The following is a 25,072-nucleotide window of genomic DNA, read 5'->3' on the forward strand; positions in this document are numbered from 1 at the left end:
AAATTACACCTTGTTAACAGTATCGTTATATATCTTATCGTGTGCTTGGTATCGTGATACGTATCGTATCGCCAGATTCTTGCTAATACACATCCCTAATTATGGCTTGTAGAGTGATGTCATCGCATATCAACAAATCAGCACAAATTACACCTTGTTAACAGTATCGTTATATATCGTGATATATCATATCGTGAGCCTGGTATCGTGATACGTATCGTATCGCCAGATTCTTGCCCCTAATTGTGGCTTGTAGAGTGATGTCATCGCATATCAACAAATCTGCACAAATTACACCTTGTTAACAGTATCATGATATATTGTGATATCGTATCGTGATACGTATCGTATCGCCAGATTCTTGCCCCTAATTATGGCTTGTAGAGTGATGTCATCGCGTATTAACAAATCAGCACAAATACCACCTTGTTAACAGTATCGTGATATATCGTATCGTGAGCCTGGTATCGTGATACGTATCGTATTGCCAGATTCTTGCTAATACACATCCCTAATTGTGGCTTGTAGAGTCATGTTAAGTTGATGAGCGATGATCAACAAATCAGCACAAATTCCACCTTGTTAACAGTATCGTGATATATCGTATCGTGAGCCTGGTATCGTGATACGTATCACATCGCCAGATTCTTTCCAATACACACCCCTAAATTGTGGCTTGTAGAGTGATGTTAAGTTGATGAGTGATGATCAACAAATCGGCGCAAATTCCATCCATCTCCTTTGTGACACATTTGGGACGCTTCAGAATGAAAGTGTGACCTAACGCCGACCCCCCCTCCCACCCCCCCCTCTCCATTACCAGATCAATGGCACAGTTACTGAGAACCTATCATTGATAGATGCCAAGAAGCTGATTGAGAGATCAAAGGGCAAGTTAAAGATGGTTGTGCAGAGAGACGACCGCGCCACGCTGCTCAACATTCCCGACTTGGATGACAGCATTCCATCGGCCAATAACTCCGACAGAGATGGTAAGACCACCGTCGGGATTTATTATTGTCCAGGGAACTGATTCCGTGCTAAATTGCTTTCCGCAGACATTTCGGAAATACATTCGTTGACATCGGACCATTCCAATCGCTCCCTCGGCCGGGGGCGATCACGCTCACCTGACAAGAACGAGGCATCCGATCATCTCCGGCTATCGCCTCGGCAGATCACCAACGGCAGGTAGGCGGAACGCTGCTGATCTGTCAAATTTCACTTCCTCAGTGATGGCTTTCCTTTTCTTTGACACACACTCATCAGAGGATGCTTAGGAGTTAACCAAAAAGAACAAAAGTGGCTCAGTCATTCCTCGTTGTATCATTGCACAAGAAGAACACATGGAAATTTCACTTCCTCGGTGATGGCTTTCCTTTTCTTTGACGCACAGTCATCAGAGCTTGCTTGGGAGTTGACCAAAAAGAACAAAAGTGGCTCAGTCATTCCTCGTTGTATCATTGCACAAGAAGAACACATGGAAATTTCACTTCCTCAGTGATGGCTTTCCTTTTCTTTGACGCACACTCATCAGAGCTTGCTTGGGAGTTGACCAAAAAGAACAAAAGTGGCTCAGTCATTCCTCGTTGTATCATTGCACAAGAAGAACACATGGAAATTTCACTTCCTTGGTGATGGCTTTCCTTTTCTTTGACGCACACTCATCAGAGGATTCTCGGGAGTTAACCAAAAAGAACAAAAGTGACTAAGTCATTCCTCGTTGTATCATTGCATAAGAAGAACACATGGAAATTTCACTTCCTCGGTGATGGCTTTCCTTTTCTTTGACGCACAGTAATCAGAGCTTGCTTGGGAGTTGACCAAAAAGAACAAAAGTGACTAAGTCATTCCTCGTTGTATCATTGCACAAGAAGAACACATGGAAATTTCACTTCCTTAGTGATAGCTTTCCTTTTCTTTGACGCACACTCATCAGAGGATTCTTGGGAGTTAACCAAAAAGAACAAAAGTGACTAAGTCATTCCTCGTTGTATCATTGCACAAGAAGAACACATGGAAATTTCACTTCCTCGGTGATGGCTTTCCTTTTCTTTGACGCACAGTCATCAGAGGATGCTTGGGAGTTAACCAAAAAGAACAAAAGAACAAAGAACAAAAAGATAACTGTGCGTAATGACATTTTTAGAAAAAAAAAAATATTCTAAGTAAAAGTGACAGAATTCCGAGAGTCATTTTAGCAGCATAGATTTGAAATATTTTTTTAAATATTTTAAAATAAATATTTTTAAACTTGCAATTTTATGAGAAACAAATAAGACAAAATAGACACATTTTTTCAACATTTTTTTCAATATGAGGTTGTGGAAAACGTAATAATGCTATGGGGATAAAGGCATAATATTATGAAAATATAATTTACAATATTTATTTAAAAAGAAAAGGAAACAATAGAAAAAATCTGAAAATAATGAAATTAATATTAATAAAACACTTTTTCAGCACAGTTTTTTCTTGAAATATAACGCTACGGGGATAAAGGCATAATATTGTGAATTTTTTTTATAAAAAATAATAAAAATAATAAAATAAAAAAATCTTTACAAAGATTATTTAAAAAGAAAAGGAAACAATAGAAAAAAAATCTGAAAATAATGAAATTGATACTAATAAAACGCTCTTCTAACATTAGCTTTTCTTGAAATATAATGCTATGGGGATAAAGGCATAATATTGTGAAAAAAAATATATAAAAAATAATAAAAAATAAAAAAGCAAGACCAGCAATATATGAACGGCCACTCGACTGTGACCGTGAGCGAATGTTTCATTATCTCTCCGTTTCAGAAGGATGAAAGGAATTTGACATACTTCCCACAGTGCTTTGCCGGAGGCCAGATGGTTCGCTTAACCTGATTGGCTGCAGGGCTTAGACGCGTTATTTTCCCTCGGACCAGACACTGTGTGCTGTTTTTTCAATGGAGCGGACCATTTCAAACTCTCTCCATGCGCAGGATCTACAACTGAGAGTTTATTTTTAGAATCGGCTAAAATGGTGCAGCTTAGCCAGAGATGTGTGTGAGTAATCTTTTTTTATTATTATTATTTAAAAATATTTGTATTATTTATTAATAATATAATAATATTTAAATATTATATAAAATTAATATTACTTTTTTATTATTATAACAATAATGATAACATTTATTGTATCACTTTACAGTAGCTATTAGATGTTTCTTCCTGTTCTTCTTTTAATGTACATGATGTACTGCAATTTGTAGTACAGCTTAGTTTAGGTAATGATAATGGTTTAATTTCATTTGAACATGCATCCGATTACAATTGAATGCATCACATAATCAGTTCACAGTTCCACATGTCCAAAAGGAGTAGGAAGAAGCAAAGCTTATTAAATCCTACCCCTCCATCTGGTACTTTTACAATCAGTAACTGTTACATTTGTTCACTTCCTGCTTTCCTAATATAATTTAAGTGATTTATTTTGTTTTAATTATTTATTTTTATTTTTATTTTTATTTTTATTTTTATTTTTATTTTTATTTTTATTTTTATTTTTATTTTTATTTTTTCAAAACATACTCAACGGTTGCTGTTTGACTATGGTTGACTAAAAATGTAACATTCTGGTCACCAGGCATCAGTTGGCCAGCAGAGCCAAGCCTCTCATTTAGTGTGGAGGTGGTAAATTTTTGGTCCCTTTTGTCTTTCTTCCCACTCCACTTGAAACAGTTTATTAAGTCTAGAATAAGTACATCGCAAAGGCAACTGGTTAGCTAGCTTGCCATGCTAGCGGTGGCCATCTGTTATGTCTCTGATTCCATAGCCTGCTCAAGAGTGTAAAAGTGACTGTAGGGGTGTTATTTCATGTCTAGAGGGCTCTAATAGTGTTTTCATTCATTCATTCATTTTCTACCGCTTATCCTCACGAGGTTCGCGGGGGTGCTGGAGCCTATCCCAGCTGTCTTCGGGCGAGAGGCGGGGTACACCCTGGACTGGTGGCCAGCCAATCACAGGGCACATATAGACAAACAACCATTCACACTCACATTCATACCTATGGACAATTTGGAGTCGCTAATTAACCTAGCATGTTTTTGGAATGTGGGAGGAAACCGGGGTACCCAGAGAAAACCCACGCATGCACGGGGGGTTGAACATGCAAACTCAAAATAGTGTTTTGTACTATGAAAATATTCAGTATTTTTATTTTTCATTTTAGTTTTATTTTATTTTTTATATTTTTTTTATTTTTTGTCACGTACCAAAGTTTTTTATTGTTATTTTAATTTAAGTGATTTATATTTATTTTATTTTAATTATTTATTTTTGTTGTATTTTAGTTTTATTTTATTTTTTAGAAATAAGGAGTTAGTATGTTCTCTGTAGGCGCCGTTATGAATTATCCTTACTGACCTTTTTTTTTTTGCAGTACATTTAGCGAGTGAAGATTACTTTTATAGTTATTAGTCCATATTTCCACATTGTTATTCCTAGAAATTTAAAGCGGTACACACATTGTGAAGCCCAAAGAAGGCAAATAATGGATATATAAAGTATAGGGTACATAAAGGGTGCGAGTACAATGCCAAGTTGAGCTGCGGCAGGCGGTCATGTGATGAGATTGGAATTCACCTATTGTTTTTAAGTAGCACGGCTCGTTCTTTTCTTTGCCTCGCTCTCATTCTCTTCGTAGGACCCCCCCCCCCTCGTCCACCCCCCCCTTCTTTGCTGTCTCTCTCTCTCACACACACAAACACATAAAGATAAACCCTGTTTACTTTTTCCCAATCCCAACAGAAAATTGAACGAAGTAGTCAGGTTTTCCATTTTCTCTTGCAGTGTACCTTCAGTACCATGACTATAACTTTTAAACAGTAATCCTACATAGATAAGTAATATTCCAAGATGGAAAAAAAGAGCAGTAATTCTGCAAAGTAGGCTTTCTTATTCATAAATGGAATATTTTTTGTAGTTTGAGCATAGAAAACACGTTTATGGCCCTTTTATAGTGAATATTAGAGACCTCTATACATGAAATAACACCCCTATAGTAGCTTTACAGTCCTATTACACAATATAGTACACATAATTCATGTTCCTGTAAATGTGTTTTGGTGCTAGGGGAGCTTGGTGGTGGTGGTGGTGGTGGTGGTGGGGGGGGGGGGGGGGGGCAATATTCCGAGATGGAAAAAAAGAGCAGTAATTCTGCAAAGTAGGCTTTCTTATTTATAAATGGAATATTTTTTGTAGTTTGAGCGTAGAAAACCCGTTTATGGCCCTTTATAGTGAATATTAGAGACCTCTGTACATGAAATAACACCCCTATAGTAGCTTTACAGTCCTATTACACAATATAGTACACATAATTCATGTTCCTGTAAATGTGTTTTGGTGCTAGGGGAGCTTGGTGGTGGTGGTGGTGGTGGTGGTGGGGGGGGGGGGGGGGCAATATTCCGAGATGGAAAAAAAGAGCAGTAATTCTGCAAAGTTGGCTTTCTTATTTATAAATAGAATATTTTTGTAGTTTCAGTGTAGAAAACCCGTTTATGGGCCTCTATAGTGAATATTAGAGACCTCTGTACATGAAATAACACCCCTATAGTAGCTTTACAGTCCTATTACACAATATAGTACACATAATTCATGTTCCTGTAAATGTGTTTTGGTACTAGGGGAGCTTTGTGGTGGGGGTGGGAAGGGGGGGGGGGGTCACTGACAACAACCAGTACTGTTTACTTTTTAAAAAGTAGCAGATCTGGCTAGCACCCGGCAACATTGTTCATTCATCCAAATGTAATTTCGAATTTTATACATTTTTTTTTTTCAGCCATCGAAGTCGAGACGAGGAGCGCTCCAAGCCGGGAGCGATGTCCACGCCGGTCAAAAGTTCTGACGACGGCGTCTTGTCTCAGGCTAGCGATCAAGCCAGCTCCAGAGACGACAAACAGTTACCTCCACTGCCTGGTAGTTTTATTTCTTTGGAATGATAGCTTTGGAAGGGTTTAAATGACTTGAGCAATGCTAACAATGCTATTGTTAACATTCCCAACCTACCTCTGAAAATATATAATTATATATATATAATAATGTTATAATATATAATTGTTAGCATGCTAATGTTAGCATGTTAACACCTAGCATGATAGCAGTTGATGTCTGCTTAAGTTCGTATTCTTGAAAATCGCAACAAAATGCTAGCATGCTAATGTTAGCATGTTAAAGGCATATCTTAATCGTAACACCTAGCATGATAGCAGTTGATGTCTGCTTAAGTTCGTATTCTTGAAAATCGCAACAAAATTCTAGCATGCTAATGTTAGCATGTTAACACCTAGCACGATAGCAGTTGATGTCTGCTTGAGTTCGTATTCTTGAAAATCGCAACAAAATGCCAGCATGCTAATGTTAGCATGTTAACACCTAGCACGATAGCAGTTGATGTCTGCTTAAGTTCGTATTCTTGAAAATTGCAACAAAATGCTAGCATGCTAATGTTAGCATGTTAACACCTAGCACCATAGCAGTTGATGTCTGCTTAAGTTCGTATTCTTGAAAATCGCAACATGCTAGCATGCTAATGTTAGCATGTTAACACCTAGCACGATATCAGTTGATGTCTGCTTAAGTTCGTATTTTTGAAAATTGCAACAAAATGCTAGCATGCTAATGTTAGCATGTTAACACCTATAATGATAGCAGTTGATGTCTGCTTAAGTTCGTATTCTTGAAAATCGCAACAAAATGCTAGCATGCTAATGTTAGCATGTTAACACCTAGCATGATAGCAGTTGATGTCTGCTTAAGTCAGTATTCTTGAAAATCGCAACAAAATGCTAGCATGCTAAGATTAGCATGTTGACACCTAGCACGATAGCAGTTAGTGTCTGCTTGAGTTTGTATTCTTGAAAATCGCAACAAAATGCCAGCATGCTAATGTTAGCATGTTAACACCTAGCACGATAGCAGTTGATGTCTGCTTAAGTTCGTATTCTTGAAAATCGCAAAATGCTAGCATGCTAATGTTAGCATGTTAACACCTAGCATGATAGCAGTTGATGTCTGCTTAAGTTAGTATTCTTGAAAATTGCAATAAAATGCTATCATGCTAATGTTAGCATGTTAACACCTAGCACGATAGCAGTTGATGTCTGCTTAAGTTCGTATTCTTGAAAATCGCAACAAAATGCTAGCATGACAATGCACACGGAACACCTAGCATAATAGCTATGCTCATGTTAGAATGCTAATACATAGCACGATAGTGGTAAGTGTTTGCGTCAACCCGTGAAAACTTCAAAATGCTACTATGCTACAATGCTAGCATACGAATGCGAGCATGCTAACACCTAGCATGATAGCAGTTAATATCTGCTTAAGTTCGTATTCTTGAAAATCACAACAAAATTCTAGCATGCTAATGTTAGCATGTTAACACCTAGCATGATAGCAGTTGATGCCTGCTTAAGTTCGTATTCTACAAAATAGCCGCAAAATGCTAGCATGACAATGCACACGGAACACCTAGCCTAATAGCTATGCTAATGTTAGAATGCTAATACATAGCACGATAGTGGTAAGTGTTTGCGTCAACCCATGAAAACAAAAAATGCTACTATGCTACAATGCTAGCATACGAATGCGAGCATGCTAACACCTAGTATTTATATATGTGTATAGCCGCGAAAATGCTAGTGTGCTAACAGCTAGCATGATAAATGCTCTGACCATTTTTTTTGCGGAGTTATATGCAAAATCTCGCAGTGTTATAGAATCATAAAAAAAAAATTCCTGGATCCTGAAAGCCAAAATTTTATCAGTTTTTACATATCATATTTTTAACAATTTCTGAAAATTTCACCCAAATGCAATGCATACAGAGCTTAAGTTATTTTGAAGATAAACAGATAAATGTCTGCAAAAAAAAAAAAACAATGCTTAATAATAATGACAAGACCAGAAAACTGCGATGGCATTTTCTTCCCCAGGGACTCGAACCGTGACCCCCTCTGTGTTTGCATTTTTGGGCAGAACCAAAGCCTGTGTACGCACAGCCTGGCCAGCCGGACGTGGACCTGCCAGTCAGCCCCTCTGATGCACCTGTGCCCAGCGCCGCTCACGATGACAGTATCCTCAGGTCAATATCTTCTCAAAAATATTAAAAAAAAATATTTTTAAATAAAGATTTTTAAAGTTGCAAATTTATGACAAACAAATAAGACAAAATAGACACATTTTTTTAAAACATTTTTTTCAATGTAAGGTTGTGGAAAACGTAATAATGCTATGGGGATAATAAAGGCATAATATTATGAAAATATAATTTACAAAATTTATTTAAAAAGAAAAGGAAACAATGGGAAAAAAATCTGAAAATAATGAAATTGATATTAATAAAACGCTTTTTTACCAGTTTTTTTCTTGAAATATGACGCTATGGGGATAAAGGCATAATATTGTGAAAAAAAAATAATTATGAAAAAATAATAAAAAATAAAACAATAAAAAAAATAATTTACAAAGATTATTTAAAAAGAAAAAGAAACAATAGAAAAAAAATCTGAAAATAATGAAATTGATATTAATAAAACGCTTTTTTACCACAGTTTTTTTCTTGAAATATGACGCTATGGGGATAAAGGCATAATATTGTGAAAAAAAAATAATTATGAAAAAATAAAAAATAATAAAAAAATAAAAAAAATAATTTACAAATATCATTTAAAAAGAAAAAGAAACAATAGAAAAAAAAAATCTGAAAATAATGAAATTGATACTAATAAAACGCTTTTTCACCACAGTTTTTTTTCTTGAAATATAATACTACGGGGATAAAGGCATAATATTGTGAAAAAAAATATATAAAAAATAATACAATAAAAAAATATTTTACAAAAATTATTTAAAAAGAAAAGGAAACAATAGAAAAAAAATCTGAAAATAATGAAATTGATACTAATAAAACGCTTTTTCGCCACAGTTTTTTTCTTGAAATATAAATAAATATATATATATATATATATTTCTTGAATAAAAGGAATGTTTATTTTTTTGGGAACCTTTTTTATTAATGTGATTTTTACATAAAGCCATTCGCACTTCATAATAGGGAACAAGTGGCCTTGCTACAAATATAATAATAATAATAATAATAATGACGATGATAATAATAATAATAATGACGATGATAATAATAATAATGACTATTTTCTTCTTTCTTCTTTCAGACCGAGTATGAAGCTCGTCAAGTTCAAAAAGGGAGAGAGTGTCGGTCTTCGCCTCGCCGGGGGCAACGACGTGGGGATATTTGTAGCGGGGGTTCTGGAGGACAGTCCTGCAGCCAAGGAGGGGCTCGAAGAAGGGGACCAGATTCTCAGGGTACGAAGCACCTCAATCACACTCCATCCATCCACCCAAAAATAATTATTGAATGAATATAATTATGTTAGCATGCTAACATTAGCATGTTAACACCTAGCCCGATAGCAGTTAGTGTCTGCTTAAGTTCATCTTCTTGAAATTCGCAACAAAATGCTAGCATGATAATGCACATCGAACACCTAGCGTAATAGCTATGCTAATGTTACAATGCTAATACCTAACAACCATTCACACTCACATTCATACCTATGGACAATTTGGAGTCGCTAATTAACCTAGCATGTTTTTGGAATGTGGGAGGAAACCGGAGTACCCAGAGAAAACCCACGCATGCACGGTGGAGAACATGCAAACTCCACACAGAGATGGCCGAGGGTGGAATTGAACCCTGGTCTCCTAGCTGTGAGGTCTGCACGCTAACCACTAGACCGCCGTGCCGCCCCAATTATATTCATTCAATAATTATTCATTTTTGGATGGATGGATGCTATCATGCTAGGTGTTAACATGCTAATGTTAGCATGCTAACATTATTATATTCATTCAATAATTATTCATTTTTGGATGGATGGATGGATGCTATCATGCGAGGTGTTAACATGCTAATGTTAGCATGTTAACATAATTATATTCATTCAATAATTATTCATTTTTGGATGGATGCTATCATGCTAGGTGTTAACATGCTAATGTTAGCATGCTAACATAATTATATTCATTCAATAATTATTCATTTTTGGATGGATGGATGGATGCTATCATGCTAGGTGTTAACATGCTAATGTTAGCATGCTAACATAATCATATTCATTCAATAATTATTCATTTTCGGATGGATGGATGCTATCATGCTAGGTGTTAACATGCTAATGTTAGCATGCTAACATAATTATATTCATTCAATAATTATTCATTTTTGGATGGATGGATGGATGCTATCATGCTAGGTGTTAACATGCTAATGTTAGCATGCTAACATAATCATATTCATTCAATAATTATTCATTTTCGGATGGATGGATGCTATCATGCTAGGTGTTAACATGCTAATGTTAGCATGCTAACATAATTATATTCATTCAATAATTATTCATTTTCGGATGGATGGATGCTATCATGCTAGGTGTTAACATGCTAATGTTAGCATGCTAACATAATTATATTCATTCAATAATTATTCATTTTCGGATGGATGGATGCTATCATGCTAGGTGTTAACATGCTAATGTTAGCATGCTAACATAATCATATTAATTCAATAATTATAAATTTTCAGATGGATGGATGCTATCATGCTAGGTGTTAACATGCTAATGTTAGCATGCTAACATAATTATTCATTTTTGGATGGCTGGATGGATGCTATCATGCTAGGTGTTAACATGCTAATGTTAGCATGCTAACATAATCATATTAATTCAATAATTATAAATTTTCGGATGGATGGATGCTATCATGCTAGGTGTTAACATGCTAATGTTAGCATGCTAACATTATTCATTTTTGGATGGATGCTATCATGCTAGGTGTTAACATGCTAATGTTAGCATGCTAACATAATTATTCATTTTTGGATGGATGGATGGATGCTATCATGCTAGGTGTGAACATGCTAATGTTAGCATGCTAACATAATTATTCATTTTTAGATGGATATCAATCATGAAATATTAATGTCATCTGTCTCCGGAAAAATGAAAACTGTCGTTTTGTTTATTTTTTTTTTCTCCACATCCCATCACAGTGGGAGGAACATCTGGTAGCTAACCCGTGTTAGCTGCCCACGCTATCTTTAACAAAGCAATGGGACTCTGTGGGGGCAATACAGTACAATGTACTTTATCAGTAAGTCTGTGAGTCATTACCAAGCCGTGCCTCGGGTTCTAAGACTCCACTTGTGTCCCAAGTGTTGAGGACACAATAGAAGTCCTTCTCGGTCCCTTGACCCCCCTTCAACGGTTTTCTTTGTGTTTTGGACTGGATGACGGAGACGCTATTGATGCCAGATTCTTAGCCGTTATTGTAGACTATTCGGAATTCTATTCTGCGTGGACTCGAAGTAAGGACCGCGTAAAGATGACATCACAGTATGACGGCGTCGTGGTTTGGCTTCTGTTTCGGTTCGCTTTGTTTTTTTGCGTGTGCGGACAAACATGTCCAAATTTCCTGGACATTGTTCTTGGGGTCTTTTTGTCCGCCCGGTGTGCTGGCGATAAAAGATAAAGACATCAAATCGTTTCTGTTTTCTGGAAAAAAAGGATGAAGGTATCATTCTGAAGTCCAGCGATTCAGCCCATGTGGTTTTGCTTCCGCCGCTCCCCGCCCCCCCACAAGCAAAGTCAATAAACAGCACTTATTGTATTTGGGAGGCTTGCAGGACATGAGGGGGAGGCGGTTGAGACCAGGAGGGGAAACGTTGTGCGGCTTCTGATGACAAACAGATTTTTAGCTTTTAGTCATCTGAGAATAATGAAATTGATATTAATAAAACGCTTTTTCAACAGTTTTTTTCTCAAAATTATAAAAAATAATACAATAAAATTTTTTTTTTACAAAGATTATTTAAAAAGAAAAGGAAACAATAGAAAAAAAATCTGAAAATAATGAAAATGATACTAATAAAACGCTTTTTCACCAGTTTTTTTCTCGAAATTATAAAAAATAATACAATAAAAATTTTTTTTTACAAAGTTTATTTAAAAAGAAAAGGAAACAATAGAAAAAAAAATCTGAAAATAATGAAATTGATATTAATAAAACGCTTTTTCACCACAGTTTTTTTTCTTGAAATATACGTATATAAAACTTGAATAAAATGGATGTTATGTTCATATGTTTCATGTTATGAAAATATAATTTACAAAGATTATTTAAAAAGAAAAGGAAACAATAGAAAAAAAATCTGAAAATAATGAAATTGAACTAATAAAACGCTTTTTCACCACAGTTTTTTTCTCGAAATATAATGCTACGGGGATAAAGGCATAATATTGTGGGGAAAAAAATTATAAAAAAATAATACAATAAAAAAATAATTTACAAAGATTATTTAAAAAGAAAAGGAAACAATAGAAAAAAAAATCTGAAAATAATGAAATTGATACTAAAAACGCTTTTTCACCAGTTTTTTTCTCGAAATATAATTCAAAGGGGATAAAGGCATAATATTGTGAAAAAAAATAATTATACAAAATAATACAATAAAAAAAATAATTTACAAAGATTATTTAAAAAGAAAAGGAAACAATAGAAAAAAAAATCTGAAAATAATGAAATTGATACTAAAAATGCTTTTTAACCAGTTTTTTTCTCGAAATATAATGCTAAGGGGATAAAGGCATAATATTGTGAAAAAAATAATTATAAAAAATATTTTAAAAAATAGTACAGTAACAAAAAAAATAATTTACAAAGATTATTTAAAAAGAAAAGTAAACAATAGAAAAAAAAATCTGAAAATAATGAAATTAATACCAATTAAAACGCCTTTTCACCACAGTTTTTTTCTTGAAATATAATGCTAAGGGGATAAAGGCATAATATTGTGAAAAAAATAATAAAAAATAATACATTAAAAAAATAATTTACAAAGATTATTTAAAAAGAAAAGGAAACAATAGGAAAAAAAAATCTGAAGGACATGAGGGGGGGGGGGGGGGGGTTGAGACCAGGAGAGGAAACGTTGTGCAGCTTCTGATGACAAACAGATTTTTAACTTTGCCTAACTCCCCCGATTCAGCCATTTTTGTTATTTGTCACAGAACTCGGACTTGGACTTGGGGTTTTTCCAAAGTCTAAACATTGTAATCGCAACTCCAAGGCCGTGCTGATTAACAAACATTGTTTCTTTACGCCGTTGTCGCCACTTTTGAGCCTATCCACATGCTTCCCTCACGGGCGGGCAGATGGCACGGAAAGCCGGACGGCTACTCCGAGTCGCTGGGAATCATCTGGTGGGCTTAAGGCGGAACTTTGTTTTCCTGTCGTATTCTTCTCACTACAAGCTTTCCAAGTGCCGCCCATCTGGCACCCCTCAGGGTAGGCGCGGCTCACACTTTTGAAAAATTCCTGCTAGTACATTTCAGAGCTATTTATGGTTGCACGGTGGTTGAGTGGTTAGCCCGCAGGACTCACAGCTAGGAGACCCGAGTTCAATTCCACTCTCGGCCATCTCTGTGTGGAGTTTGCATGCGTGGGTTTTATTAAAAGAAAAAAAATTGAAATATTTGTAAAAAAAAAAAAAAAAAAAAAAATACACAAAACTAAAAAAAAAAAAGGTAAGTTTCAGGAAAATATCAGTTTCAAACCAAAAAAAAGGCTCAACTTTCACTTTGACAAATATTTTTTGATTTTAATAATTTGACAAATATGAACTATTTATGTCTGCACAGCGGACGAGTGGTTAGCCCACAGGCCTCACAGCTAGGAGACCCGAGTTCAATTCCACTCTCGGCCATCTGTGTGGAGTTTGCATCTGTGGGTTTTCTTAAAAGAAAAAAAAATTGAAATATTTATAAAAAAAAATTACACAAAACTTAAAAAAAAAACTGCATAAAGTTGAAATATTATGTGAAAAAAAAACTATTTTAGGTAATTTAGATGGATTTTGAAAATTCAAACATGGAACTACCAAAAATTTTCGTAATCAGCGGTAGAACGTAGGTAAGTTTCAGGAAAATATCAGTTTCAAACAAAAAAAAAAACCCCTCAACTTTCACTTTGATAAATATTTTTTGATTTTAATAATTTGACAAATATGAAAAATTCCTGCTCGTACATTTCAGAGCTATTTATGGTTGCACGGTGATCGAGTGGTTAGCCCACAGGCCTCACAGCTGGGAGACCCGAGTTCAATTCCACTCTCGGCCATCTCTGGTTTTCTTAAAAGAAAAAAATTGTGAAATATTTGTAAAAAAAAAAAAAAAAAAAAAATTACACAAAACTAAAAAAAAAAAAACTGCATAAAGTTGAAATATTATGTGAAAAAAAATATTTTTTAGGTCATTTAGATGGATTTAGAACATATGACTATTCAAACATGGAACTACAAAAAAAAAAGACCCGAGTTCAATTCCACTCTCGGCCATCTCTGTGTGGAGTTTGCATGTGTGGGTTTTCTTAGGAGAAAAAAATTGTGAAATATTTGTAAAAAAAAAAAAAAAAAAAAAAAATTACACAAAACTAAAAAAAAAAAAAAACTGCATAAAGTTGAAATATTATGTGAAAAAATAAATATTTTTTAGGTCATTTAGATGGATTTAGAACATATGACTATTCAAACATGGAACTACAAAAAAAAAAAGACCCGAGTTCAATTCCACTCTCGGCCATCTCTGTGTGGAGTTTGCATGTGTGGGTTTTCTTAGGAGAAAAAAATTGTGAAATATTTGTTAAAAAAAAAAAAAAAAGAAAATTTTAACAAAGCTAAAAAAAAAAACTGCGTAAAGTTGAAATATTATATATAAATAAATATAATAAAATGTATAAATAAATGAATTAATCACACAATAAATAAAAATGAACTCAGCTTCAGGCTTTCCCTTTTGTCGGTCATACAGTCTGTGTGTCTCGGTGGGTGGAGGCGGGGTCCACTAGCGTACACACACAGTGTAGTAGCGTAGTACAAATTGTTATTTGAATTTTTTTTTTTTCGTGCTGGCAGGTGAACAATGTGGACTTTGCCAACATTATCCGGGAGGAGGCGGTGCTATTCCTGCTTGATCTGCCGAGAGGAGAGGAAGTTACAATCCTGGCTCAGAAGAAGAAAGATGGTGAGCACCACGTCGGCCATCTTTTCCAGAATCATTTCACATTTTATTTATTTATTTATTTTTTTACATCCGCTTTAGTGTACCGCAGAATAGTGGAATCGGACGTCGGCGACTCCTTCTACATCCGCACACATTTTGAATACGAAAAAGAGTCGCCGTATGGATTGAGCTTCAACAAGGGCGAGGTGTTCCGTGTGGTGGACACGCTCTACAACGGCAAGCTAGGCTCCTGGCTTGCTATCCGCATCGGGAAGAACCATCAGGAAGTGGAGAGGGGCATCATCCCCAACAAGAACAGGTGAGTCCCCCTTTTTTTTGGGACCCGGACGATTCAATTGGACGATTGGACTACAAACTTTGTACTTCGATTCGCCTTCCATGTTTCGCCCATATAGAAATGATTGGATGCGTTTGTTTACATCAACTGATGCGGACGCACGGGTGGGTTGCGGGTGGGTTTGCAGGTTTACCTTTATCCATGGCTGTGTTCGAAACCGCATACTCACCTACTACTCGTAGTAACTTTTTGAGTATTCGGTGTGTCTACAATGGCAGTATGCCATTTTTTTTTTGAGAATGCGAGAAGTTCCCGGATGCAATTAAAATTAATTGAAAAAATTGTAATTTTAATTTTTAGAAATTAAAATTAATTTTATTTTTTTTAAATTCACAATGATGAAGTTGTGTTATTTAAAAAAAAAATAATTTTAAATTTTAATTGGAAATGTAATCCGAAACTCATTCACAATAATGAAGTTGTTATATTTAAAAAAAATAATAATTTTAATTGGAAATGTAATCAGAAACTCATTCACAATAATGAAGTTGTGATATTTTTAAAAATTTTAATTTTAATTTTTTATTAATTTTAATTGGAAATGAAATCGGAACCCCATTCACAATAATGAAGTTGTGATTTTTAAAAAAAATAATTTTATTTTAATTGGAAATGTAATCGGAACCTCATTCACAATAATGAAGTTGTGATATTTTTAAAAATTTTTATTTTTTATTAATTTTAATTTTAATTGGAAATGTAATCGGAACCCCATTCACAATAATGAAGTTGTGATATTTTTAAAAATTTTAATTTTAAATGTAATGGGAAACTCATTCACAATAATCAAGTTGTGATATTTTTAAAAATTTTAATTTTAATTTTAATTGAAAATGTAATCTGAACCTCATTCACAATAATCAAGTTGTGATATTTTTAAAAATTTTAATTTTAATTGGAAATGTAATCGGAAACTCATTCAAAATAATGAAGTTGTGATATTTTGAAAAATTTTAATTTTAATTTTAATTTTAATTTTAATGGGAAACTTTCTGCAACTTCTTTTGGTTTCACATTGTGTTATTTTGCAGCTGTATTGACTTAAACCAAAACAAAACACAGACTAACACTCAGTGCGCATTGCCTTTGAACGCCTCATTGCGGGGCGCACAGCTCCGACGCGAAAAAGGAGACAGACACGGAGTTAAACACATAATAAAGACAGTTGATGAATCTGTCTGTAGTGTCCACTTTCCACTCCACTCAGAGAGTCACTAATGCAAGAATGCTCTGTTTGACAACACAATATTGCAAAAGCGTTTGGCCGTACAATAACCAAGACAACGTATGAAAACCAAGACACATTTTTGTCAATCCCATGTAAACTGAAGCGTACTGTAACTGAACCACCTTAGCGTTTCTTTTGAAGGTCCTAACAACGAATCCCAACTCTCCTACTTTGCTTCAGGGCTGAGCAGCTGTCCAGTGTGCAGTACACCCTCCCCAAAACACCAGGGGGCGACAGAGCGGATTTCTGGCGCTTCCGTGGCCTGCGAAGCTCAAAGAGGAATTTGCGAAAGAGCAGGGAGGACCTGTCGGCACAGCCGGTTCAGACCAAGTTCCCCGCCTACGAGAGGGTGGTGCTGAGGGAAGGTAAGCACGGTCCAAGGCGTTGAGGGGGAATCGCACGTTTAGATTGCATTTTTTGGGGGGGGCGGGGTCTCTGAACTAGTATATAATATCAATTATCTGTACTGTACGGGTGAGTAAATCAAGCGCTCCGGCGGGTGGAAGGAGGGGGGGGGGGGGCGGACTTTAAGCACACAAAAACCCAGAAACTGAACAGTTTAAAAGTGTGCCAAAGACCTCCATGGCATCACATCGGATGCTCGGCACATGTGCCCGAATACGGTGCACCTTGCTGGGCCACGCCAAGTGGCTCCCTCCCCCTCTATACTCTGGTTCTCCTGACAGAAGTGATGTGGGTGGTAGTCATGTGACGGTCAAAAGCCATGCATCGTGCATCTCTAGTCGTGACCTTGACCTTCACCTTGACCTCTTGGTCCCTCACAGCTGGGTTCCTGAGGCCCGTGGTCATCTTTGGACCCATAGCAGACGTGGCGAGAGAAAAACTGGCACGAGAGGAGCCGGATATTTTCGAACTGGCAAGTAAGTAGTCAAAAACCAGTCCTGGTTTTGTCTTCATGTGTGCGGTTGTGATATTAAAAAATATATATATATATCTAATATATATAAATATAACAAAATAGAGGAGAATTGTGCTATGGAAAAATTTCTAATGTTACAAGACTAAAGTCAAAATATTATGGTAACAATGTCATAATTCGGAGAAATAGTAAATATTCAATAAAAAGCCGAAATAGAAAAAAACAGCTGTGTATATATATATTTGTGTATATGTATATAATATAAACATATTTTCAGAGATTTTTTTTATAATATATAAATTTACAATAATAAACTGGTAATATATAATAGAAAAAATACAGTCATTTTAGTAGCATAGAGCTGAAATATTCAAGAAAAATGTTATAATTTTGAAAATATGAGAAAGAAAATTATTATTATATAATGGAAAAAATATTGTCATTTTAGTAGCATAGAGCCGAAATATTCAATAAAAATTTTATAATTATGAAAATATGAGAAAGAAAATAATTATAAAATATAAAGTCATAAACTGGTAATATATAATAGAAAAAATACCGTCATTTTAGTAGCATAGAGCTGAAATATTCCAGAAAAATGTTATAATTTTTAAAATATGAGAAAGAAAATACAGTCGGAAAATGTTATTATATTATAAAATATAAAGTCATAAACTGGTAATGAATAATAGAAAAATACTTTCATTCTAGTAGCATAGAGCTGAAATATTCAAGAAAAATAGATTATAATTTAGAAAATATGAGAAAGAAAATATAGTTGTAAAATGTTATTATATAATAAAATATAAAGTCATAAACTGGTAATATCATAGCAAAAATACTGTCATTTTAGTAGCATAGAGCTGAAATATTCAAGAAAAATGTTATAATTATGAAAATATGAGAAAGAAAATTAGTATTATATTATAAAATATAAAGTCATAAACTGGTAATATAATAGAAAAAGTACTGTCATTTTAGTAGGATTGAGCTGAAATATTCAAGAAAAATATGTTAAAATTTTGAAAATATGAGAGAAAATTATTATTATTTTATTATGAAATATAAAGTCGTAAACTGGTAATAAATAATGGAAAAAATACTGTCATTTTAGTAGCATAGAGCTGAAATATTCAGGAAATATATGTTATAATTTTGAAAATATGAGAAAGAAAATTATTATATTATAAAATATAAAGTCATAAACTGGTAATATATAATAGAAAAAATACTGTAATTTTAGTAGCATAGAGCTGAAATATTTAGGAAAAATTGTATAATTTAGAAAATATGAGAGAAAATACAGTTGGAAAATATTATATTATAAAATATAAAGTCATAAACTGGTAATATATAATAGAAAAAATACTGTAATTTTAGTAGCATTGAGCTGAAATATTCAAGAAAAATATGTTATAATTTAGAAAATATGAGAAAGAAAATACAGTTGTAAAATGTTATATTATAAAATATAAAGTCATATTATTAGAAAAATAAAATGTACTTTACTTTTGACTTTTTCACCTTGCAGTATTTTCCATCTGTGACTTCCTAGCATTCCTAAATGCATCCCATCCGTGTGTCTTTGCCACGTTGGTGACGTTTGTGTTACTGTATTGTCTTTTCAGAAACACAGCAACAACAAGGAGGGGAAAGTATGTCATTTATAGCGCATCAACTTGCATTTGCTTTATTTGATTGAAAAAAAAAAAAAAAAAAATGGCAGATGGCGGCGAACCGGCAAGCGTGTTTGGTAGTTGGCTCGCCGCTCGATTTAGGGGGAAAAATACCGCTTGATGGAAGGAACTCTGGAACAATCAAACATCCAAATGCCAAACACTGCCTAGGGGCCTGCTATTTACCTGTGAAATACTACTAACTCACTACCAATACTGCATAACAGACTCGATCGAGTACTGTGATCTCATTGGGGTTGGTGAGAAATACGAGTGATGTGTACTCTTTCAGGTCATGACAAAAACATTAGCTTACGTGACATTACCTTGACACTGCATGAAGTCAGCCATGGCATGTCCCGCATGCTAGAATGGAGAAAAAAAAAAATCTCCTCCCATCCCGTGTGGAAGTGGTACCTTTCTGGCTTCTTAAGTTTAGAAAAAGCTAGCTAGCTCGCTGGCTTGCGGCTGTCTCAAGTGCCTGCAGCATAAGAGTTGTTTAATGTGGTGTAAACAATGAATATTAATAATAGTAAATGTTAAAAACATGAATAAAAAATGAAAAAAAATATTTCATTTCTATCACGGAAATTCATTGATCGACTCTGTCAAGTTTTGTCAAAAATATATTCATGAATAAATTAATTAATTATGAGTTCTTAAAAAAGCAATTTTTAGCTAATTTTAGCCTAACCGAGATTGTACAACGTGCAGTCCGGGGGCCATTTGCGGTACACTGCTTTTTTTTGGGGGGCAAAATATTTCTTAAATAGAGCAAAAAAAAACACATTTGCAAACATGAATAAAAAAAAAAGAAAAAAAAAATCATTTCTATCGCGGAAATTCATTGATCGACTCTATCAAGTTTTGTCAAAAATATATTCATGAATAAATTACGCTGTTTAGTAGTTGAATATGGTTTATGAGTTAAAAAAAAGTTTTAGCTAATTTTAGCCTAACCGATATTGTACAAAGTGCAGTCCGGGGGCCATTTGTGGCACACTGTTTTTTTGTTTTTTTTGGCAAAATATTTCTTAAATAGAGCAAAAAAAGCATATTTGCAAAGCAGGCTTAATCATGACTAATTAATCAAATTAACTTAAAAAAACAAAAAACGAAAATTGCAACAATGTAGCAGCCCTATTTGGAACAGGCTACTTTTCAAAAAAAAAATTTTTTTTGTTTAGTCATTTTTTTTTTGGAGGGGGGGCCAAACTGAGGCAAGGGGGCCATATGCGTCTGTGTTTTTTTTTTAGGGGGGTCCAAACTGTGGTCCGGGGGCCATGTGCGTCTGTTTTTTTTTTTTTTGGTTTGGTCTGTTTTTTTTTTTTTTTTGGTTTGGTCTGTTTTTTTTGGGAGGGGAGGGGGGATCCAAATGTGGCCCGGGGGCCATATGCGTCTGTGTTGTTTTTTTTTTTTTTTTTCTGGCTTCCAGAAGCACACCGAAAAAAAAATGCAACAATCTGCAGTAATTTCAGAAAAATCAAGTTGAACTTTTTTTTTTTAAATTTGCAAGACAAAAGTAAAAAAAAAAAAAAAAAGTCACTATTTTATAAGAGTTGGAAAGTTGGACGAGTTGGAAAATAAATAAACTGCAGAAATAAAAAAAAAAAACTGCTGTAATTTTTTCCATTCTAACAAGAGAAAAAACTCATAATAACATCAGAAAAAATACTAATAATGGTTTAACAATGAAAGAAAAAATACGTTTAAAGAAAAAATGTGAGATATGAGAAAACAAAACAGAAATGAAACGCACCTGAAGGATTAAGGATGATGGGCAAAATTCCCACAAAAAAAAAAAAAAGCACATATGAAAATATAAAGCCACACTTTGACACTTGGCAATGTCTGTTTAACAAAGCTGCATTTCTTATTATTTCATACGCATCCAAAGTAATACAATTGTCGTATGAGTCACTGCCCTTATCATCCTTATGAGAAGACAATACTCCCCTTTGTGTTTCCGGGCAGGACACCATTTTTTTTTTTTTTTTTGATTTTGATGTGATTCATAAACTCCCCTACGCAGCTTGACTTCAATTCCTGCATATTTTATGACTAAATACATTTGTGGTAGCGTAATAATAGATAAGCTTATGGGCCACTAGAAAGCATTTTCCATTTGCATCGATCTAATGGCTACTGCATGGATTGACCATTGCACCATCGTCTGTTTTTCTAAACACTTGTCCTCTCCTGTACAAGAGGCCGTTTTCCATTCTTGTCCATGTTACGCTTCTTTTGACGGGAGTTGACAACCGCATGCCACGAGGATGACTAATTTGGGCGCTGCCTTGTCTTGATGCGTTTATGCGGAGTGTCGACGTGTTTGCAGTTAACGCCGTCTCTTTGCCTTCCGCAGAAAGCGAGCCGCGGGATGCTGGAAGTGATCAAAAAAGCTCTGGCATCATTCGCCTGCACACCATCAAGCAGATCATCGACCGGGTGAGAGGAATGCCTGATAAGAGCACAGAACGCTTGCATGGACGGGGGGGGGTCCAAACTATGGCCTGGGTGCATGTGCATCTTTGTTTTTTTTGTTTGGTCTGTTTTTTTTGAAAGGGGTCCAAACTGTGGTCCTTTTTTTTGAAGGGGGTCCAAACTGTGGTCCGGGGGCCATGTGCGTTTTTTTTTTTTTTTGGTTTGGTCTGTTTTTTTTGGGGGGGGGGTCCAAACTGTGGTCCGGGGGCCATATGCGTCTGTGTTTTTTTTTGGTTTGGTCTGTTTTTTTGGGGGGGGGTCCAAACTGTGGTCCGGGGGTCATGTGCGTGTGGTTTTATTTTTATTTTTTTGTTTGGTCTGTTTTTTTTGGTGGGGGGGGCGTGTCCAAACTATGGCCCAGGGGCCATGTGCGTCTTTTTTTTTGTTTGGTCTGTTTTTTTTGGGGGGGGGGGTCCAAACTGTGGTCTGGGGGCCATATGCGTTTGTGTTTTTTTTTTGGCTTGGTCTTTTTTTTTGAGGGGCGTCCAAACTGTGGTCCGGGGGCCATGTGCGTCTTTTTTTTTGTTTGGTCTGTTTTTTTTGAAGGGGGTCCAAACTGTGGTCCTTTTTTTTTGAAGGGGGTCCAAACTGTGGTCCGGGGGCCATGTGCGTTTTTGTTTTTTTTTGGTTTGGTCTGTTTTTTTTGGGGGGGGGGTCCAAACTGTGGTCCGGGGGCCATATGCGTCTGTGTTTTTTTTGGTTTGGTCTGTTTTTTTTTGGGGGGGGGGTCCAAACTGTGGTCCGGGGGTCATGTGCGTGTGGTTTTATTTTTATTTTTTTGTTTGGTCTGTTTTTTTTTTTGGTGGGGGGGGCGTGTCCAAACTATGGCCCAGGGGCCATGTGCGTCTTTTTTTTTGTTTGGTCTGTTTTTTTTGGGGGGGGGGGGGTCCAAACTGTGGTCTGGGGGCCATATGCGTTTGTGTTTTTTTTTTGGTTTGGTCTTTTTTTTTGAGGGGCGTCCAAACTGTGGTCCGGGGGCCATGTGCGTCTTTTTTTTTGTTTGGTCTGTTTTTTTGGGGGGGAGGGGGGTCCAAACTGTGGTCTGGGGGCCATATGCGTCTGTGTTTTTTTTGGTTTGGTCTTTTTTTTTTGAGGGGGGTCCAAACTGTGGTCCGGGGGCCATGTGCGTCTTTTTTTTTTTTTTTTTTTTTTTTTGGTTTGGTCTGTTTTTTTGGGGGGGTGGAAATCCACAATGTGGCCCGGGGGCCATATGCGTCTGTGTTTTTATTCTGGCCTGCAGCACATTCTACAAATATAATTCCAGAATTATATTTGAAAAAAAAATTGAAAATTTGCAAGACAAAAGTAAAAAAAAAAAAAAAAAAAGTCACTATTGTATAAGTAAATAAACCAAAAATAATTTCTAAGAAACTTGGATGAGTTGGAAAATAAATAAACAGCAGAAATGAAAAAAAAAAAAACTGCTGTAATTTTTTCATTCTAACAAGAGAAAAAAGGTCTCCACTTTCTGAGAATAAACTCAGAATAATATCAGGAAAAATACTAATAATGGTTGAACTATGAAAGAAAAAATATGTTTAAAAAAATAATGTGAGATATGAGAAACAAACAAAACAGATTAATGTGTAAATCCTTTGGAAATTAGTCTGGGGAATAGACTTGGAACATGATGTCAATAAAGTCCAAATATTGTGTTTTAATGTTTTATATTTTATTTTGAAATGTATAACTTCTTAGCATACCTACATATGCTGCTTTACTTATGTCATTTTGTCTTCCCACTGTGTGGTACGTTAAGATTTGTTCAGGCATGGCTCACTGCTGCCCTCTGGTGGATCATCTCTGTTACCTCAGCAAAATGCTGACAAATTAATATTTATGTATGACCGGTTCATTACGCGTTACGACGACATCCATTGTTTGTTTTTTGTGTGTGAAAGGACAAACATGCAGTATTGGACATCACCCCAAATGCAGTGGACCGTTTGAACTACGCCCAGTGGTATCCCATCGTGGTGTTCCTCAACCCAGACACAAAGCAAGGCGTCAAGAACATGAGGACCAGACTCTGCCCCGAGTCTCGGAAGAGTGCCCGGAAACTGTACGAACGAGCCCTGAAACTGAGGAAGAACAACCACCATCTTTTCACCAGTGAGTCACCCGTTGGGGGGGTGAGATATAGCTGATATGCATATTTATTATGATAATAATAATGAATTGTTTTCTGTTTTAGCAACTATTAACTTGAACAACATGAACGATGGCTGGTTTGGAGCACTGAAGGAAACAATCCAGCAGCAGCAAAACCAGCTGGTGTGGGTTTCAGAGGGCAAGGTAAGGCATAACTGGTAGATATATACAATATTGGCATGCCAGCAGTGCTAACATGTAAACGTTAGCATGCTAACACCTAGCATAATAATGTCCGCTTGAGTTCATATTCATGAAAATCGTAAAAAATACTAGTATGCTAACCCCTAGCATCTAGCGTCTACCAATAGTGACGATGGCTAAAACTGATACTATGCTAATGTTAGCATGCTAACACCTAGCATAGTGTTTATAGTATTTATACAAGTGTCGACCCATGAAAAGGGCTAAAAATGCTATAAACCTAATATTGGCATGCTAGCAATGTTAACATGTGAACGTTAGCATGCTAACACCTAGCATAATAGTGTCCGCTTAAGTTCATGTTCATGAAAATCGTAAAAAATACTAGTATGCTAACCCCTAGCATCTAGTGTCTACCAATGGTGACGATGGCTAAAACTGATACTATGCTAATGTTAGCATGCTAACACCTAGCATAGTGTTTATACAAGTGTCGACCCATGAAAAGGGCTAAAAATGCTATTAACCTAATATTGGCATGCGAGCAGTGCTAACATGTAAACGTTAGCATGCTAACACCGAGCATAATAGTGTCCGCTTAAGTTTGATTGATTGAAAATCGCAAAAAATACTAGGATGTTAACCCCGGGCATCTAGTGTCGACCTATGACAATGGCTAAAACTGATGCTATGCTAATGTTAGCATTCCAACATCTGGCATGATAGTACTAAGTGTCTAACCATGAAAAGGGCTAAAAATGCTATTAACCTAATATTGGCATGCTAGCAATGTTAACATGTGAACGTTAGCATGCTAGCACCTAGCATAATAGTGTCTGCTTAAGTTCATATTTATGAAAATCGTAAAAAATACTATTATGCTAACCCCTAGCATCTAGTGTCTACCTATGACAATGGCTAAAACTGATACTATGCTAATGTTAGCATTCTAACATCTGGCATGATAGTACTAAGTGTTTATAAAAGTGTCTACCCATGAAAAGGGCTAAAAATGCTATTAACCTAATATTGGCATGC

The 25,072-nt window shown here is 35.4% G+C and overlaps 1 protein-coding gene across 12 annotated transcripts in view; it reads left to right on the forward strand.

Annotated features, from left to right (window-relative positions):
- tjp1a (tight junction protein 1a) overlaps positions 1–25,072 on the forward strand; it is a 130,549-nt gene that overhangs the window by 90,501 nt on the left and 14,976 nt on the right. For 6 of the 12 annotated variants that reach the window (XM_058078741.2, XM_058078745.2, XM_058078742.2 and 3 more), the window contains 13 exons: positions 824–992; positions 1,059–1,191; positions 5,813–5,949; positions 8,014–8,119; positions 9,210–9,360; positions 15,026–15,134; positions 15,213–15,432; positions 16,880–17,064; positions 17,485–17,580; positions 19,208–19,234; positions 21,621–21,703; positions 23,641–23,851; positions 23,934–24,034. In XM_058078741.2, the coding sequence (XP_057934724.2) occupies positions 824–992; positions 1,059–1,191; positions 5,813–5,949; positions 8,014–8,119; positions 9,210–9,360; positions 15,026–15,134; positions 15,213–15,432; positions 16,880–17,064; positions 17,485–17,580; positions 19,208–19,234; positions 21,621–21,703; positions 23,641–23,851; positions 23,934–24,034 (1,728 nt within the window). Of the gene's footprint in view, positions 1–821; positions 993–1,058; positions 1,192–5,812; positions 5,950–8,013; positions 8,120–9,209; positions 9,361–15,025; positions 15,135–15,212; positions 15,433–16,879; positions 17,065–17,484; positions 17,581–19,207; positions 19,235–21,620; positions 21,704–23,640; positions 23,852–23,933; positions 24,035–25,072 lie in introns of all 12 variants that reach the window. The other 6 variants (XM_078792925.1, XM_058078743.2, XM_058078747.2 and 3 more) reach the window with 2 other exon arrangements.

Source organism: Doryrhamphus excisus, linkage group LG1 (genome assembly GCF_037039965.1).
Source record: "Doryrhamphus excisus strain RoL-2023G ecotype Guam linkage group LG1, RoL_Dexc_Guam_v1.1, whole genome shotgun sequence".
NCBI lineage: Eukaryota > Metazoa > Chordata > Actinopteri > Syngnathiformes > Syngnathidae > Doryrhamphus > Doryrhamphus excisus.